Below are 18,203 nucleotides of genomic sequence, written 5' to 3' on the forward strand. Positions count from 1 at the left end.
ATGAAAGGTCACAGCAGTTTCACTTGCTATCAGCGATACTGATTCCAGTTTTGTATTTCATGCATATTTCGTCAAGATACATATCTGTAACAGCAGAGTTCACTTGTTATTTTTCCCACCAAACTGAGACATCTGAGGTTGAATGTTTGGGCAAATTTGTTTGTCACATTAATTAAAAATTAGTTTGACTCTTGAAAACCTGTCGAGAAATGGACGATTCCTGTTCTGTATTCACTCCTCTGTGTGTGTACTATGAACTATGGGTTAATCTCTAACAGGCTGTTTGACATAGTTTAACAATTCTGCTATGGATTGTCATTGTAGATGACCTGATGTGTCCTTTGACTTTCTAAAGCAGTACACCCATATCCTACGTTAATTATTTAATCTAACTTTTCAGCACTGGGTTATGAAATGCATAAATGTGGCTTTTTCATGTATATGGTAGCCACAAGTCACTCTCTTAAAAACTAATCACTACTCTTTTTATTTCTGGTTTTCTTTCAGACTGTACACAAATTCACTTCATTGGATGGCCCCAGAGGTGGAGACCAGATGGAAATTGGGTCACATGACCGCCTCCAGGAAGGCGTGCTGAGCCTGGAACTGTCCAATGGGGTGAATTGCTACCCTAACGACGAGGCATCTAAGAAAACTGAGCAGAAGAGGGAAGCAGATGGACCACAAAAGCAGTCCTGGGTACCAACACTTGGCAAAGTTGAACAGCAATCATCATTGAAACATAACAGCAGTTATGCAAACCCAAGTAAACCTGTCCACCATGTGGACATGGAAGATGCTCACAATCTGGTCACTTTTTCTGCCATTGCCGGTAACTTACCTCCTTCCTCCACCTCTTCCTGCATCCAAATGCAACCTGACATGATGCAGCTGTATGAGAAATTCACCCGGGAAATGGGTGCCGGCGGGGCTCGGGTTGGAAACTCTGCAGAGGCGATTAATATAGGCCACCTACCTGCAGAAGACATGAAAACGTTGCAGAAGGCACTGAACCATGCAAAACATGGTCACAAGCCTCCTAACTGCGACTGTGATGGGCCTGATTGTCCAGACTACCTTGAGTGGCTGGAGAAGAAGATTAAGTTGGCAACCAGTGAGAATCAAGACACCAGCAAGAGGACTGATTTGCCACATTTACATTCGAACATTCAGCGATCCCATCTGCAGAATCAGCCCTTTCTCCAGGCAAATGGTGGCCACCGCCACGTGACTCCTTCATACCCCCAGCAACAACAACAAACACAAGGTCCTCATGCTGGCCAAGCACCCTGCTCAAAACTTCCTCCAATTCCCTGCTCTCCCCAGGTGCTCTCTATAGCCAAGGAAAGGAATGTCAGTCTTCAAACAGCTATTGCCATAGAAGCCCTTACACAGTTATCTGGAACTGGGATTCATGGTGCTGGTGCTCCAGATCAAGCCCTCTTTAATAACAACCTCTATCATCACCAACATACCCCAAACCTCACATCTCCACCTCCAAATTGCACTAACTTGATTCCATCCTCTGCAGTTACCTGTCCATCATCACGCTCTCAGTCCGTCCCTCCAGGATTACACACTGACCAGCAGGCAGCAGTGTCCTGTGAGCACCACAGGCCCCAATCCCAGGGTCAGCCCCCCCATGCTTCTACCTCTCCCTTTCCAGGCCAGGGAAATCCTCAGAGTTTTGGCCGGAGTCCCGAGCAGTGGGTACAGGGCACACACGGAGGTTCCGAAGAGCGCCTGTCCCGCTATGCTGGTACAACTTATTCTAGATCAGACCCGATGTCAGAGCTCAAACAGCTTCTGGGTGATAGCAGTCGAAAGTTCGGAAATACAGCTTTCAAGCTCTCATCCACACAGCATCTTACGGAGAACGGAATCATGCAGGCACAGGGCAAGCCATCTTTGCCCAGGATCAAGCAAGAGTCAGACTTTGGTGATCATTCTCCATCCATGGGACATTATAACATGGACAATGGTCAGTTGCAAGTTGGCCAATACCCTGGTGCTCCCATGTCTCCTGGTCAAGCAGCCATTAGACACTCAACTCAGGCAGCTCTGCAACAGCACCTTCACTACAAGAGGAACCTCTTCTCTAGTCATTCCCCTGGCTTTGGCGCATCGGGCCCTGCGCCTTTCCAAAATATAAAAAAATGGTGGCCCCAGATGGAAGCCAATGGTTTCAGTCATATGAGCATAAAACAGGAGCCCAAGCAACCCAAGAGGAAAAAAATCAGCCAAGGATCTCCTGTCATCAAAAGTACGAGTGGGACGCTCTCAGGCTCTCTTCTTCCTAAATCCAAACAGATTATAATCAAGAAGACCAAGCAAAAAGCCTCTGTGCCAACGTTCCTGCCTAAGAGTCAGATAACTGTGGATAAAACGGCAGTCCTTATGATGGGCCGAGCCAACACCCTGAACGACCTGCAACCGCATTCACTGCCCCTTTTACCCTCCCATAGTAACTCCACTCAGGCGGCTGCTGCAGGCCTCCCTGCACCAGCCCAATCTCAGGTATCAAATGCTAACCTCTCAATGGCTCCCTCTTCCACAAATTCTGCATTGTCAGTGAGCAATTCCACCCAAATGGTCTCTTTGTCCCCACAAATGGCCCATGGAGCCCATGCCAAGTCAAAGGAAGTGGATAGTTTAGTCCATACCAATGCTAACATTGCCTCAGCTCTGACCTCCACATCCATACCAAACACAACACAATTACCGGGTCTCATAAACGTAGACCCTAAGTATGAAGAACTGATACTGCAGTTTGAAGCAGAATTTGGAGACACAGCTGCAGACACAACTTCCGGCAAAGCCAAGTCTGAAGCAGTTACAGCTTCGCAGATCATGAATCAGTCCCAGACCAGTACGCAGGATCTCACATCATCTAGCACCCATAATCAGCCATCCTTCAATAGCGCCGCACCTCGTGTGAACAATAAAGAGATGGATGGCAACAAAGATGAGTTTGGAGCCCCAGCTGAACTTACCCCAAATGAAGCATCTACAGTGACTCCAGTGAAGGAGCAGCAGGAGCCCCTATCCAGCATCCCTCAAAATTCGCACACCCCACTTGATAAGCATCCTCAACATGGTCAGACACAGGAAACCTTCAACGTACCATGTTCCCCCATGCCTAAACGAATGAAAATCGAAGCCACGGGTGATGTGGCTGTTCTCTCCACCACTTGCTACTCTGAGGAGGACACGCCCACTAAGGATGGTCTGTCCTTCTCTCCATCTTTGAAAGGGTTCTTAGAGTCCCCACTAAAATATTTAGACACACCCACCAGGAGCTTGTTGGATACACCTTCTAAAGATCTGCAGGCGGATTTACCCACTTGCACCTGTGTGGGTGAGTCAATGTGTGTCAATATTTGTATACATTTTGCGGGATATACAGTCATTTATGCACACTAGTGCAAAAAATAAGGTCACTCCACTGAGAATTTTACTATGAATCTCAGCTTAATCTCTCACATTAGCATACAGGAGGTCGATTGTTCTGTTGTTTCTCGTAGGACAGTCAACAGCCTGATGAAAAACAGGCAAAGTAGCGTCCGAGTTTGCATGGTTAAAGTCCCCAGAGATTATCATAAATGCATCAGGGTGCTGTGTCTGAAGCCTGGCTGTGGCATTGTGTATAGTCTCACAGGCAATCGGAGGATTGTAAACACAGGCGGTGATCACGTGACTGAAATACCTCTGCGGATAATACGGCCGCAAGCTAACAGCTAACAGCTCGAGGTTCCGACAGCACAACAATCATTACTGAGATATGTCCAGGGTTACACCAATGCTGGTTTATAAACATGATCAGGCCTCCACTTTTCCGCATCCCACTAGCTTTTGATTCTGTCGGCTCTCACCATAGTGAATCCCAGCAGGTCCACGTTAGCATCCGGTACGAGGTGGTTCAGCCATGTCTCCGTAAAGGAGGCTTTCCCTATAAATCCGCTGGTTGTTCAGTGCAGTCAGCTCGTCAATCTAGACAGCGACTTCACATTCCCCACGACTATGGAAGGAATCAATGGTTTATAGCACCTCCGATTCGCCACTAGCCTAGCTTTAACCTTAGCACCGGCCTTGTAGCCCCTGTACCTCCTCAACTCCCCTGGCATGGTGTGTCGTACGCCGGATTGTCCCATCGTTCTCCGCGCCGTCAGTAACTCTCTCGTATAGATAGGTGAGGAGTGGTGCATGTTCGACGAGATAAATGTTTCCAGTAAGTTAGAAAAAGCGGAATAAATTAAAAGGTAAAAGAGCTTGGAGGTTATAAAGAACAAAAACAAAGAAACCAGAGAGCTTATATATATATTTTATAGATAATGCTTTGCAATTTTACCGTGTTGCTGACGATATTATATGTGGTACAGAATGAAATGTTGATTCTACTTGTGCAGTTGAAAGATTTTTGAAGTATTATACGGTTGGCCTTACTGGTGTGGTTATGATTTCTGATTTATGAGTTTCTTTGTTTCTTAGAACAAACTCTGATGAAAGATGAAGGGCCCGACTACAATCACTTGGGATCTGGACCCACTGTGGCTTCCATACGAGACCTGATGGAGACACGGTTTGTCTTCTCTTTATCTTCCTCCCACATGCTCTTAGTCTCCTCTCCCTCACGTACTCCTCCTCCTCCTGCGCCTCGTCACATTTTTGTCCTTAGGGAAACCATGACCCAGAATTCAACAGGGGGAACAGGAAATATCATCATCATCACCATCTTCAACATCATCATAACACAGGCTAAGAGAAGTGGCAGCAAATACTAGCTAAGAATGGCAGAAATAATGGAGAAAGAAGGAGAGATATCAAAGTCCAGAGAGAGGGAAAGCAAATGAAGAACATGAGGGAAGTAATTGAAAATGTTTGTCGACTTAGAACAGGGGCAGATACTTATTTTTTTACTCTGGCGCTGAATATTTAGCATACAACTGCTTCATGAAAATAAACGACCACATTGTGTTTCTGTTTGGCAGCATCCTAATACATTGTTTTTTAAGTTAGATTTGGTTGTCGTTTGAATAACAGACGTTTGATGCACTGATCTTTATGGAGAGGCTCTTTGAGAATAATGCTAGCCTGGAGAGGTCTGATGTGGGGGATGTTTAGCTCCAAAGATCTTATTGTTTGAGAAATGACGTCACTCCGTCAGACCCCATAGTTCTTGGATGACCTTTGACCAAATCCTGACCCAAGATGGACCCCTGTGGTGATAGAGGTTGCAGCCCATTTAAAAAAACTCTGCCACCTTAGGGTGATTCCAATTCAGTGGAACTCCAATGTGCTCGCTGTCACACCAAATCTAGTCAGGTTGAAGTTTTCACAATGGAAAGGTATCAAGATGTCAGAAGCTTTGATGTAAACAATAATCTGAAAAGTTTTAATGACCTGTGCAACCCCTCATCCCAGACTCCGTCCACAAACCCCCAAATTTGCCTTCAGTAATACGAAAGCAGTTTCATTTAAGTAACTTTAACATTCTATTTTTGGCAAAAAAGACTCATGGATTATGTTCAATTTGATCACCCGCTATGACATGAGGTATTGAGCACAATTAAGAATAGCCAATTGTGTACGTTCTATACCAGGGGTGGGCAAACTTTTTGACTCGCGGGCCGAACTGGGTTCTAAATTTGGACCGGAGGGCCGAACCAGGAGCAGATGGACGTAATGTTTGTGTGAAGTAATATAAGCGACCTGTAAAGGTCATTGCATAAAAGATTTTGGCCTTTAGTAGGTAGTAAAGCATGGATATTCCAAACAAGTTTTTTGAAAACAAATGCATTTATTAACAGCATTAAAAAAAAAAAAAAAAAAAATCACTAAAAAACTGTTATCAGTGTTTCTCATAAAATACGACACTGTTATTATGAATAACAGTCTCCATCACTTCAGTGCCTGCAGGTCAGATTAATGAAAGATGTTTATCTTATGAGATCACATCAAACGGTAAACATTCTGACCAAATATATCATCTTGAAGAATCGGTGAAAGCATACATCCAAATAAAGTAATCAAAAAGGCAACACGGGGAGGGGTATCTGAAAATCAGAGCAGAGTTTTAACTCACAAACACCTGATAACAGAGGTGAGGAAACGGGAAACACTTCCTTAAAGTAAGCCTTAAGAACTTTACAGGTTAAGATTAGTCGCAAACAGGTGGTGCATCAATGTCCTTGAGCATCCTGCATTGTTTGAAAATGAGAATGGTCGCTAGTTTCAATCCCTGCTATGTGTACAAATCATATTCAAAATGCATTTTTTTACAACAAACTTGAGAGCCTCCCCTTCATTTTCAGTGGGAACAGTGTTGTTGGTCTCCCTTTTTTGCTAGTGCATCATAGTCTGGAGTAAAATTTGTTGTGGCAATTCTTAGGAGAGATCCGTTTACCTCGATCTGTGACGGGTTGATGTGGCTGAACGTCACGTCGCGTACGTCGAGCCAAATTGGCCACTCTTTTAACATTCGGCACTCACTTCTTTTCTTCGGGCCACTCATTTTAATGGAAGGATTCCAGGGGAAGGTTTGTGGGTGGCTTTAGCGTAAAACTGTATCTGAAAGCTCAGCGAGCGAATTACAAGAATGCTGTCGTCACAGCCCACGCTCTAAATTCGGGACTGATACAAATAGAGCGCGAGTGCGCCATGTCCGTACTACTGAGTACGTACGTACACGCACTTGTGAGTGTGCACCGAGCTTTCTGACACGGCTTCCGGTAGTAAATGCGCAGGCGAGCGGTTCCCCATCTACTGGGGAAACGCAGTCATTGCAGGCAAAATGACAAAAAAAAAGTTTAATAATACAATTAATTCAGGGTTGGCGGGCCGGATTAAACGGTCCCGTGGGCCGGATGTGGCCCGCGGGCCGTAGTTTGCCCACCCCTGTTCTATACAAATATTGTTTTGTTCCGTTTTTATTCCTGTTTATTCATGTGAGTGTAGTAGGTCATTTAAACTTGATCAGTGCCTTTGTTGGGTCAGAATTCTTTTAACAGACACTTATTGTGACGCCCCATGCGCCTTTGAGTGAAATATCAGTGGGTCTCAGGAGCATTGCTAGGCATAAAGCTCTACTGTGGCACAGGCCCCCTACTATAGTGTTCCGTGACGGTACCAGGCTTTCAACCACTTGGTACTGGCCCATAGAGATATATCAAAAAACACATTCTGTAGCGCAGTGTATGTGCCCCAATCATATGTTATCACCATGGCAGGAATGCAACGGATGGTTGCCAGTTGGACAATGAATCGCTCCGTTGCAGAAAAAAGGTTTAGAACCACTGCCCTTCCAATAACACACACACACACACACACACACACTGCGACACTATTACGAAATCTATGACTTGAAATATTAATTAATGGACAAATACATGTTATTTGATATTTCAACTATGAACACTATAACAAACAACAGCTGCATGACAAAGGCTAACAGGTTTGACAAATGATACACCAATTTGCTGATACACCTAAACCTCGATTTTACACGCTTCGATTCGACGTGACTTTCTGCCTAACACGGTTTAGTCATGGACCCCTTTTTTTTTTTTTTATCGTAAATACATTTTCAAGGAATATTTCAAATCAACTCGTTTATTTATATAGCCCTTAATCACAGACAAGTCTCAAAATGGATGATAAAAGGACCATCCGAATCTTAATGACTTACTCCTTAACGTTTGTGATTTCCATGACCAATTTAAAGGCATTTGATAATAAGAAGTCTGGCTGTTGGATCTTTATGCTTGCTTTATTGCAGTGTTACAGATAGCTAGGATTGTTTTTGAAAGGGGGACGTTCATCCGATTCCACACAATCACTCACAAGTCGAAGAACGTGGCCGGACACAGTAGAAGAATAAGTATATTAATTCTCTCTTCCATCCAATTCACATAGCATCAAAATGACGTACGCAATCCGCCTGACATTGGAATCAGCATATTCCTTCACATTTAATAAAATGTCAGCAGACTTCGATATGTGTTGAGAATTCACAATGACAGTCGACTAATCTTGGCAACCCTACCTGGTACCACGTGAATTGAGAATGACTACGATTAAAAATGACAACAAAGGGTATATATCAAGCCACCATCTCACCTAGCTTGTTATCATTCAGTTTGTGATTTGTTCATTTTGATACATGCTTTCTGGTTGCTGTCAAACTGGAGTCTGCGGAAGTCGCTTAAAAGTCATGACATTGCTGCCAAACCGGTTGCTGTCTCCAGCAAGCCTCTTTCATATCCATTACTTATCATTATCTGTCGTGTCTGAATGTGGGTGGAAAGATTATTTCGAAACTTTCCAAACAAAATGAGACTTTGCTACTTTAAAATACTACTATTTCATTAGATGTTCAATAAAAGACCAGATACTGTAAAAAAGGCACTTGGCTACGATTGACCCAATCTAAAAAGTTAGAGCAACACCAGAATGATAAATTTCAATGAGAAAAGTCTTGTAAACAGCCTAGCATGATTTCCTGAATCACCAGGCCAAGTGTCATTTCACTTTTTAAAACTTTTTAAAAATATTTTTCATAGATGAATGCTTGTGACAGTGAAAGAGTTTAATTTTTGTAACTGTTGTTACTTACACTTGATGTTTAGATTGCTCTGACATTATTCCATTGTGTTCTCCTTGGTAAGAAGTATGTGACCAGACTTTTTGAGTGTGCATTCACTAAACCCTCTTTTTGTTGTCTCGCTGTCAGATTTACCCATAATACATTTTGTTTTGATCACAGTGTTGTGAACCCAATAAATTGTTAATAACTGCTTCATGTTTGCTGGGAAAGGAAAAAGTAATTCTGAATTTATACCGTTTTAAAATGTATGTATCCGTTTATTTCAACTATAAAGTGTTATTTTATATTGAACTAAGTTGTTGACTGATGTCAGAAAAGCTACTTCAAAACCCATTTACAAGTCCTCTAGAGAGCTTCTTGTTGTATTGGTCATTTGAGCAGATGCGTTGTCCTGTCACAACACTCACATTTTCTCATGCCTTTGTAGACGTGCTGGTTGATTTTCTGCCCCATGCTGAAGGGGAAAAGTTGTAGTTTGGGTTCGGGTTGGAATGACTATTACTCCCACTTTGTATACTACACGGTTCAATATCAGTTTAACTGTCCAAGCCATCTGCGAGTCAGAGAAGACAGTCTTTCAAAAATAGTGTTTTGGAGTAGATTCTTAATAGAAATGTGTGTTACTCTTGTCTTTCACAGGTATGGTGAAAAAGGAGAGGCCGTTCGGATAGAGAAAGTGGTGTACACCGGTAGAGAGGGGAAAAGCTCAAGAGGTTGCCCAATTGCCAAATGGGTAAGTCACTTCACAACCTGTTTGACGCATTGCGATGAGGTGTTTCCAAACTACTTTCCCTCATGATATTGTTTTGAAATGAAAAATGGAGCAGCCTGGGTTGTATTGACAGTATGCACAGAGCTTAATTTGAGTTTTTATAAATGATCAACTCTGAATGTCATCAGGTGATTCGTCGTGGGAGTGAGAAAGAAAAGCTGCTGTGTCTGGTGCGCCATCGTGCGGGCCACTATTGTGCAAATGCAGTCATCATCATCCTCATCATGGCCTGGGAAGGTGTCCCACGGTCTATGGCTGACACATTGTACCGCGAGATCAGCGACACGCTCACCAAATTTGGAAACCCCACCAGTAGACGCTGCGGCCTCAATGATGAGTAAGTAGATGGGGCGGATCGATTTGACAAAGGTACAATTAGTTTGCAGTGCAGAAAGCCGTGTTGGTTTATGCGCCATCGTCCGAAGTTTTGAAGTGTAACTTGAAGACAATTTGTACATGCAACATGCAGCACTGTTCAAGAGGCTTTGGCTTGCACTAACTGTCTTGTTTTAGTGGCCTTTTACAGCCATTTTGACATAGCAAAACTATAAATAGCTGAGGTGGGGCTTAATTTATTGCTGTCTGTTTTAAATTGTCCGTTTGATTGTAATTTGTTGGAATGCAATGCGTGGATGCCACTGGCTTCCTTGGCTAAAATGTATGAAAAACTTAAGTTGACTAAGACTTGCAATAAGTTGTTTCACATATGTTGAAAATCTGCATTTTCAACAGAGTGAGTCATTTGTTTTGCTTTTGAAAGACAGGAATTTCTTGTGCAATGTGTGAAAACTGGCAACCCACCATCATATTATAGTGCAAAGTGTAGACTGTAGAGGCTTCGTCATGAAGCATTATTAGTACAAGATGTATTCTGGAGGGATCACCCAATATATTTTTGATCCAATTGAGAAAAAGAGAATGTACATCTTTAAGGTTTGCAATCCAAAGAAAGAAATTCCCTTCCAATTGACACACTGTACAAATTCCACCAACTTGTTGTGTGGTCATTAATAAATGAATCTGAATCTGAACTTTAAAATTCTCAGTTGTTGGATGTGTCAAGAGATATTTTTTGGGAAAAAAACAAATTACCTTTCCAATATACAATATGTTATGACTGAGCAAGATTGTACAATACGACTGAACTCAAGTGATGACCTTAAAAGGTAGTCTGAACTCAAAAATATCATTGTAGCATTCCTCAGTTCACCAAAATTTTGTGGGGTTATTTGTCAAAAATTTTACAAAAAGTAAGCGTACTAAAAACAAAACACAATAATACTAGTGATACGGGAATACCGCTTCATGTTCATTCTCTGTCAACTATCTTCATCTTAGTATATAGAAATATGCTGTCATGACGTGACATGAAGATGCGTTAACTGTCTCCCCCTGCAGTCGTACATGCGCATGCCAAGGCAAGGATTCTGACACCTGCGGTGCTTCCTTTTCCTTCGGCTGCTCTTGGAGCATGTACTTCAATGGCTGTAAATACGCCCGAAGCAAAGTACCGCGCAAGTTCCGGCTACAAGGAGACCACCCTGAAGAGGTACATGAACATCTTATGTCTGACTTGAAAGAGTTGTCAGTGTGTGATACCCACCCGCTGTTTCCGTGTCTTCGTGTTTTCTTATCAGGAGAACAAACTCAGGGATCAATTCCAGAATCTGGCCACTGAGGTGGCTCCATTGTACAAGAGGCTGGCTCCTCAAGCCTACAGCAACCAGGTTGGTTGACATATCAATATGTGTCGGAATACTAAAATGACAAACAGGAATAGTATGTGACGACCTTATCTGTTGCATTCCTTAGACGTTAACTGTTAAGACAATTTGGAAAGAGATCTGTTGTACAAGTCTTCTCTCGTCAAAAAGAAGCCATAAAAATGGAACGGACTGATTCACAAAGCCTTTTAGGACCAGTTACTGTTGATCTTGCAGTAATGCAGACTGTCAACAATAACATGAGGCGCACATTCAGTTTGAAATGTATTCATCTTTTGCAAAGCTACTAATGTTCACTTTTTGACACTCAAAAGGCAAAATGCAATGCATTTCGACTCCCACCTCCACCTAAATGAGTTCACAAGCCCGCTGACAATAAATATGTTGAAATGCTTCGTCAGACTCTCTTCATCTTGATGGATTTCTAATGCGATACCCAACAAATAAAACGTCATTTAATCTCTGCTCTCTCTGCCAGTGTCAATCAGAGTCGAAGGCTTCAGACTGCAGGCTTGGCTTGAAGGCAGGCAGGCCATTTGCTGGAGTCACTGCTTGCCTGGACTTCTGTGCCCATGCCCATAAGGACCAGCACAACCTATACAATGGTTGCACAGTGGTATGGTTTTTAATATTGTGGGACGGGTTCATGAACCAACATTACAGGTGCTAGCTAGCATGGCAACTTTCTTTCTTAACTGGCTTCTAGGTGTGCACTTTGACCAAGGAGGACAACCGCATGGTGGGGGGGATCCCTCCAGATGAACAGCTCCATGTCTTGCCTCTCTACAAAATCTCCACCACGGATGAATTTGGCAGCGAGGAGGGCCAGGAACTCAAGATGAAGACGGGAGCCATTCAGGTGCTTCAGGCTTTCCGCCGAGAAGTACGCAAGTTGCCCGAACCAGCCAAGTCGTGCCGTCAGCGCCGCCTAGACGCCAAGAAAGCTGCGTCAGAAAAGAAGAAGAGTAAACTGCAGCAGAAGGCAGCAGAGACCCCAGAGAAGACAGTGGCTAAAAGCGAAGTATTGTTCAGTGAGTCTCCTCAACACCCAGGAAATAAAGGTTAGTCTTGTCCACTTCACATGAATGAATCAAATTGCGATTAATGCAGTTGTTTCGGGTTCATTTTTTGCAACAGGTTCAAATATGCTTCTCTCTCTCTTTTTTTGTTCACTTCCAGCAATTATAAAACAGGAGGTTTTGCCCAACATTAAAAAGGAGCCTTTAAATGGATCAATGGATGGACACGCTTTGCAAGCAGCAGATGCAATCAAGACCATGTGCCCACATCCTGCCTACTATGCAAGGGGAGGCCTCCCCACAACTGGCCAGCCCTCAGCAGGAGACCCAGTGAATGGCTATGACCACAATCTGCCAGCATCACACTACGGCTTCTATAACTACCCCTCCAATGCACTTTTTGGACCCAAGATGAGAACCTATGAGGGTCGAAATGGTTCTTTGTCCAACGCAGGGAGGATGACTTTCCAGGTCGACAAAAAGCCTGATAGTCGCAGCCTTCAAGCTAGACTGGCCCATTCTTATCCTGGCCATTTAGAGCAACCCGACCAAGTTAATAGCCAGTCTTCAGTCTCCAACCAGTCACGTCCTTCTTCTGTCTCCTCCGAGGCCTCCAACAGAGGCACTCCAGTCATCAAGCAGGAGCCAATGGATATGCCAGTCTGTGAGGACACAGCTTCACCCTGTGACACCCCCCAACCTTCGACTACCTGGCCCGGTAGGTTTGATGGGAACGTTGCTCCCATGAACTGGGATCATCACAATACAAAACAACGGCCAGAAAATTCCTTTGCTCGTGAAGAAAAGCCGATGATCCACCAGCAGCAAGCATCTCCTTACCCCCAACCGTGGACAGCCTTCCCTGGTTCCAATTCCCGCACTGCTGCTTCACCAGTTTCTCATGTACCTCCCTCCTCCTCCCCTCATTTAGGCGTCCTGGGTCACATACACCAAGGATCTCCGCGTCCAACCACCCCGCGCCCGAGCACCCCTCACCCAGGGACACCACAGCCAGGTCTCCCTCACCCGTTCTTACTTCCACACATTGGCAATTCTCAATCCCCCTCGCATACACCGCAGCCTGCCACTCCCAGGCAATGGGCCAGCCCTGCCCCAAGTCCCGAGCCAACCTCTTGGGCTATGGGACATGGAACATACAGCCCTGGTTTGAAGCACAGCAATCCTGCCGGCGCCTACCCAGACAAGATGTGGTCCAAAACCGGTGAAAGTCGCTGTTCCACCCCCCTCGGAGTTCAAGAGAAATCCTGGAAATCTTGTGGAGGCTCAGTGGCAGGCAGTACACCATCTCCCACCCCTGAGGGGCGCCTATTCCCCGATGCACTGCAACAGTCCGATCAGGCTTGCTGGGACCACAGTCGAGCCGAGAGTGATGGCCAGAGCTTCAAGGGCCGCGTGAAAGAAGACAACGAGGTGTGGTCTGACAGTGAGCACAATTTCCTCGATCCCAACATCGGAGGCGTCGCCGTGGCACCGGCCCACGGGTCCATACTGATTGAATGCGCTCGTCGGGAACTACACGCTACCACTCCTCTCAAAAGGCCAGATCGCTCCCACCCCTCTCGCATCTCTCTGGTCTTCTATCAGCACAAAAACCTCCAACAGCCCATGCACGGCCTGGCACTGTGGGAGGCCAAAATGAAGATGCTGGCAGAGGAGGCGCGCCATAGGCAGCAGGAAGCAGCTCGGCTGGGCCTCTCCCAGGAGGAAATTAAGGCGCTCAGCAAGAAACGCAAATGGGGGTCCATGGCGGCAGGGGCCATGTTAGGTGCTGGACAATCGAAAGACAAGAGGGAGGGGCCAGTAACACGGCTAGCTCCCACTCTCCACACCACCTCAGTGGTTGACGTGTCTCCCTATGCCTTCACGCAGCCCACTGGGCCATACAGCCACTTTGTGTGACGTCAGCCACCAACGGAACGGAACGATAGCAGTGGTGGTGCCAGGTAGCGGGATGAGCAAGATGAATGTCTCTCGCATGTCACACAGTCTGCCATCTCTCCATCTTCCCCCTCTGCAGTCCACACCAACAAGTGGGGACACGTTTATTGTTGTTTTTTACCTCATGTCAGGCAGCGTGTGGCCTTTCGACACGCGCTACCTGTGGTGCTCTTCCTCTCTCTTCCCTGGAGAGGAACTCCATTGTTTTTTCTTGTTTATAGAATTCTAATGATTCTAGATATTGCTATTATTATCTATATTATTATGGTTGCAATTGTTACTGTTAATGTTGTTATTACAGGTATTATGATGAAGAATTGTTCTTTTTTTCATCATGGTTGTTTTCAATAATGTTATTATTAATGACGTGATTGTTTTTTGTTCAGTCTATTTTGATGCCAGTCTGAATATGTCAGACTTTTTTTTTTGGTCCATGTTTGGAAAACCTTTTCTCTCTTTGTCAATCTTCCAGCTGTGTTGAAAGGAGGAGCCGTTATCGGCCTGACAAGAGATTATCTCTCGCTGGTACGAGTTAGAGGAGAGGTTTGCTCAAATTTTCATGAAAAATTTGGTTTCACATCAACCACGTAAGAATTGTGACAAAAAAGTGTTTAAGACTGGCACTGACGCTTCACAGGAATGCCCTGTTGACAGAATTCTGCCAGCATGAGAAAAACTCAAACATTTTCTTAATTTTCATTTAAACTGAGGGGGGTGGAAGTGGTTGGAATTAGAAAAAGGGTTGTTGGTTTTTTTTGTCCTGGTACTGTGGTTTTCTCCTCCATCCCAGAAAACATCCCTCTCACGTTGGGTTGTTTGAACACATTGGAAACGAGGGTAGGTGCATCTTAATTCTTAGGACGAGCTTCTCTTGTCATTCCTTAACGTGCTCCTCCTCCTCCTATTCTACACCCCAGCAGCTTTAGACCGGTGCTCAACTTCCAGCTCTGATGGACTTTCATTCCACTCCTCTTTGTGGTACTCGATGCTGTACTTCGGTGCTCTAACAGAAATTGAGGTCATGTAGTATGTGAGGGAAAATATTCTCATCTACTACACAACAATGAGTGTGCTTTTTTGTGCTTACCTTATTTGCTCAGTCCACCTGATCCCAGGTCTGTAATTACAACATGGTCAACTTCCCCAGCAAAGAGTGAACACTTTGAGGTGTAAACTCTAGAGGGCAGACTTGACTGCTTTTTCAAAGCCACATGTTCAGAGACTTGCTAGCACTTGGACTGAGTTCCATTCAGAAGCCGGTATAGCCTTCCCTTGCTGCATGAACCTTCCACGGCCAGGCCGGCGGAGGGTTCGCTGACCTCTGACAGGTTCACAAAAGGCCGTGATGATCTTTGTCCTATTAAAGCTCAAATGTGAAACGATTCTGGAGAAAACTTGGGTTCCAACATAAGGAGTGATAGGAGTACTTTTGGGTGCTCCATACATACACTTTGGTGCTCACCTACAACACTTGATTTACTGTGAAGGCCCGACCTCTTGTCTGCATGGTGCTGTCATCTTCTAGCAGAATACGACGGGTCTTTCTGCAGGCTCCTCGTCCTCATTAGTTGTTGGTTTCCGGCGGCGGGGCGTCTGGGAGTTGGTACCTCATGCATCGAGTCTATCAACTCTCACTTTGCATGTGTGTTTGTGTAAAAGAGCCAAAGAGTGAGACACATGGATGGCGTCTCTTAAATTGCGTAGTTCATCCCCATTAAACATGCTTTCAAAAGTGGACATGAGGTTTTGTCACAAAAAAGTCAAATGACTTCATGCAGGCTGGCTCCCGGTCGCTGTGCCGTCTTTGGGGTCACGACACTTTCCATCTGCGAAAAGACCTTTCTGGTCTCCTGCTCTCTACCTCGTGCTGTAGAGACACTGGTCACAATCACAACTTGCTACTGATGGCAGAGAATCATGCATGTACCCTTTGTGTGTTCAAGATCCCCACAATCACTTTACCCTTTTTTTTTGTTTACTTTTATTTATTAATGGTGATAATAATGATTGTCTTTTTTTTTTTCAAGTTTATATAGCTAATACAAATTGTACATAGAGAAGAACAGATTTATAAAAGCACTTTTAAACTTGATTTTAATGACAAAAGAAAGACGATTATTGACAACTTGAAGGGTAGGGTTTTTTTTTTTTTATTATTTTCTGAAGAGAAATACAAATGTAAATAGTAAAATATTTAGGTAAAACTATTTAACGGGTGAGGATAGTGTGTGGATCCTGAAAGTGTAGGGGGGTATTTTGACAACAGTACACTTGTTCCCTGTGTTTTGTGTGTACATGTATGCCTAGTAACTCTTTGTTCTACTCTCACAAGTACTGTAACTGTATCCGAAGTCAGCCTGTAACCGGTTAAAGAATTATTACTTGTGCAGTTAAAATGTCCAATTTAGATCGCAGAACTGGAGAGTAGTACGCTTTTAAATGTAAACCCCAAACCTGCACAAGTGTCTCAAGTCACTTTGCTTGCCATCAAAATTCACAAATGTTTTCCCCCAATAGTAGCAAAACTCCCCTACTGTTAAAGCTGACTTGAATGCAAGCATTCTGTTATTCTTATTGTCACTAAAGAATCCAAACTAAAGTTTAAACTAGAAAATGGGACCACGCCTTAATTAACGAGTTTTGGAGTTCCTGATAAGGTCAGGTGTGTTTCCCGAAATGTCACTGGGGCTGTTTTCTTTTTTTTTTCCTACCAGGTTTTGTCTTAACATTCAAGCGCGATTATAAATGACTGGTGGAGGGATTGCAAGTGTTTTCAACCTATAAGCAAGTAACCATATTCAAAAGAGGGGCTTAGGAAACACGCTGGTGTCTGCAGATGCAATTTGAACCTTAGGTTGTGGGGTGTGTTCACTGCTTTTTTAAATCCAATCTGTTATTACCTAATATAGAATAGTTCTCAAATATGCTGTCTGCCTTTGTGATAAACTTTGTTTTCTTTTAATAATTCCTTGTTCAGTATACACCTTGTCAGTGATTTAGTTTACTTTTTTTTTTTTTTACGGAATCATCAATGTTGTTTTTCAACCACTATTAATAGCCCTCATCACATACTTGCATACAATGAACATTTTGAAATACATTAGAATTTTGGTTAGGCTCTGAGAGTCGGTGCTACAACACACAATTGATAAGTCACTGTGCAAGCTATTACTTAGTTCGCCCAAATTTCTCTCACCCCCTGAAAATGTCAAGAATAATGGTTGAAGGGTTTTCGGAGTCTCAAACTTGAATGGTGCTGAGGATTTGAAATGCTGCACAACCTTTTGTACCCTCAATTCTGATTAGGACAGGTGATATAGGAAATGATAGGCAGTGTTTTATAGTAGCGGGGCACTCTACTTGTATTATTCATTTCATACAGTACTGTACTTGAACTCCTTTATTCTTAGACAATAATTCAGCTTGTATTGTGTGGAAAATCTTATTTGGATTTTATGTTTGGTACATCACATGAAAATGACCCCTTTTAGGATGTTATTGTGAATGTTCCCGTGAAGATTGCTGAGATGTTTGAACAAGAGGAATCGAAACTGTGTACTGCCTCCTCTATCTACTTAATTAAACTTGTTTGTGTATTTCGTCTTTTGTGGACACACGCACATATTTAGACGTTTGCATCACACTGTGCATGGCCTACTTTTACAAGTCCATTAAACACCTAATTTAATGAAACTCAAAAATTGTGAAAAGCATCAGAGAACAGTAATACAAATTGAAAAAAAAATCTACGCGCATAACTGGCAGCTACATTCCTTTTTCAAGTTTTTTGATTGTTCTTGTTTTATTTTCCATCTTAAGGATGCAGTATGTAAAAAGTGGTTTTGTTCTCTCTTTGTAGCTGTGTATGGTGTATTATGTGAATAAATAGTGTATTTGGTAAAGTACCACAATATTGTTTTATGTTGCGCTATAAATAAAAAAAGATCGAAGTGAGACCTTTTGTCCAGCATCTTTATTCCCCGTTTAAAGCCTGATTTGAGTCAGTTGATGATGACAATTTTATTATATTTGTCTGACCTCGTTGATTAATATCCCTGTTTGCAGTGGCGCAAAACTGCACTGTATCTTTCTTAAAGGGGTTTCCAATATTTTCACCCTCTCGTGTA

General features: G+C 43.5%; 1 protein-coding gene across 4 annotated transcripts in view; it reads left to right on the plus strand.

The window, feature by feature from the left end:
• Nucleotides 1-18,032, plus strand: part of tet3 (tet methylcytosine dioxygenase 3) — a 37,940-nt gene extending 19,908 nt beyond the window's left edge. For all 4 annotated transcript variants that reach the window (XM_037259731.1, XM_037259733.1, XM_037259734.1 and 1 more), the window contains 9 exons: nucleotides 508-3,358; nucleotides 4,489-4,579; nucleotides 9,242-9,335; nucleotides 9,503-9,711; nucleotides 10,773-10,923; nucleotides 11,012-11,101; nucleotides 11,577-11,714; nucleotides 11,805-12,159; nucleotides 12,278-18,032. In XM_037259731.1, the coding sequence (XP_037115626.1) occupies nucleotides 508-3,358; nucleotides 4,489-4,579; nucleotides 9,242-9,335; nucleotides 9,503-9,711; nucleotides 10,773-10,923; nucleotides 11,012-11,101; nucleotides 11,577-11,714; nucleotides 11,805-12,159; nucleotides 12,278-14,037 (5,739 nt within the window). In that variant the 3' untranslated portion in view covers nucleotides 14,038-18,032. The remainder of the gene's footprint in view (nucleotides 1-507; nucleotides 3,359-4,488; nucleotides 4,580-9,241; nucleotides 9,336-9,502; nucleotides 9,712-10,772; nucleotides 10,924-11,011; nucleotides 11,102-11,576; nucleotides 11,715-11,804; nucleotides 12,160-12,277) is intronic.
• The last annotated feature ends 171 nt before the right edge of the window (nucleotides 18,033-18,203 follow it).

This window comes from Syngnathus acus, chromosome 9 (genome assembly GCF_901709675.1).
Source record: "Syngnathus acus chromosome 9, fSynAcu1.2, whole genome shotgun sequence".
NCBI lineage: Eukaryota > Metazoa > Chordata > Actinopteri > Syngnathiformes > Syngnathidae > Syngnathus > Syngnathus acus.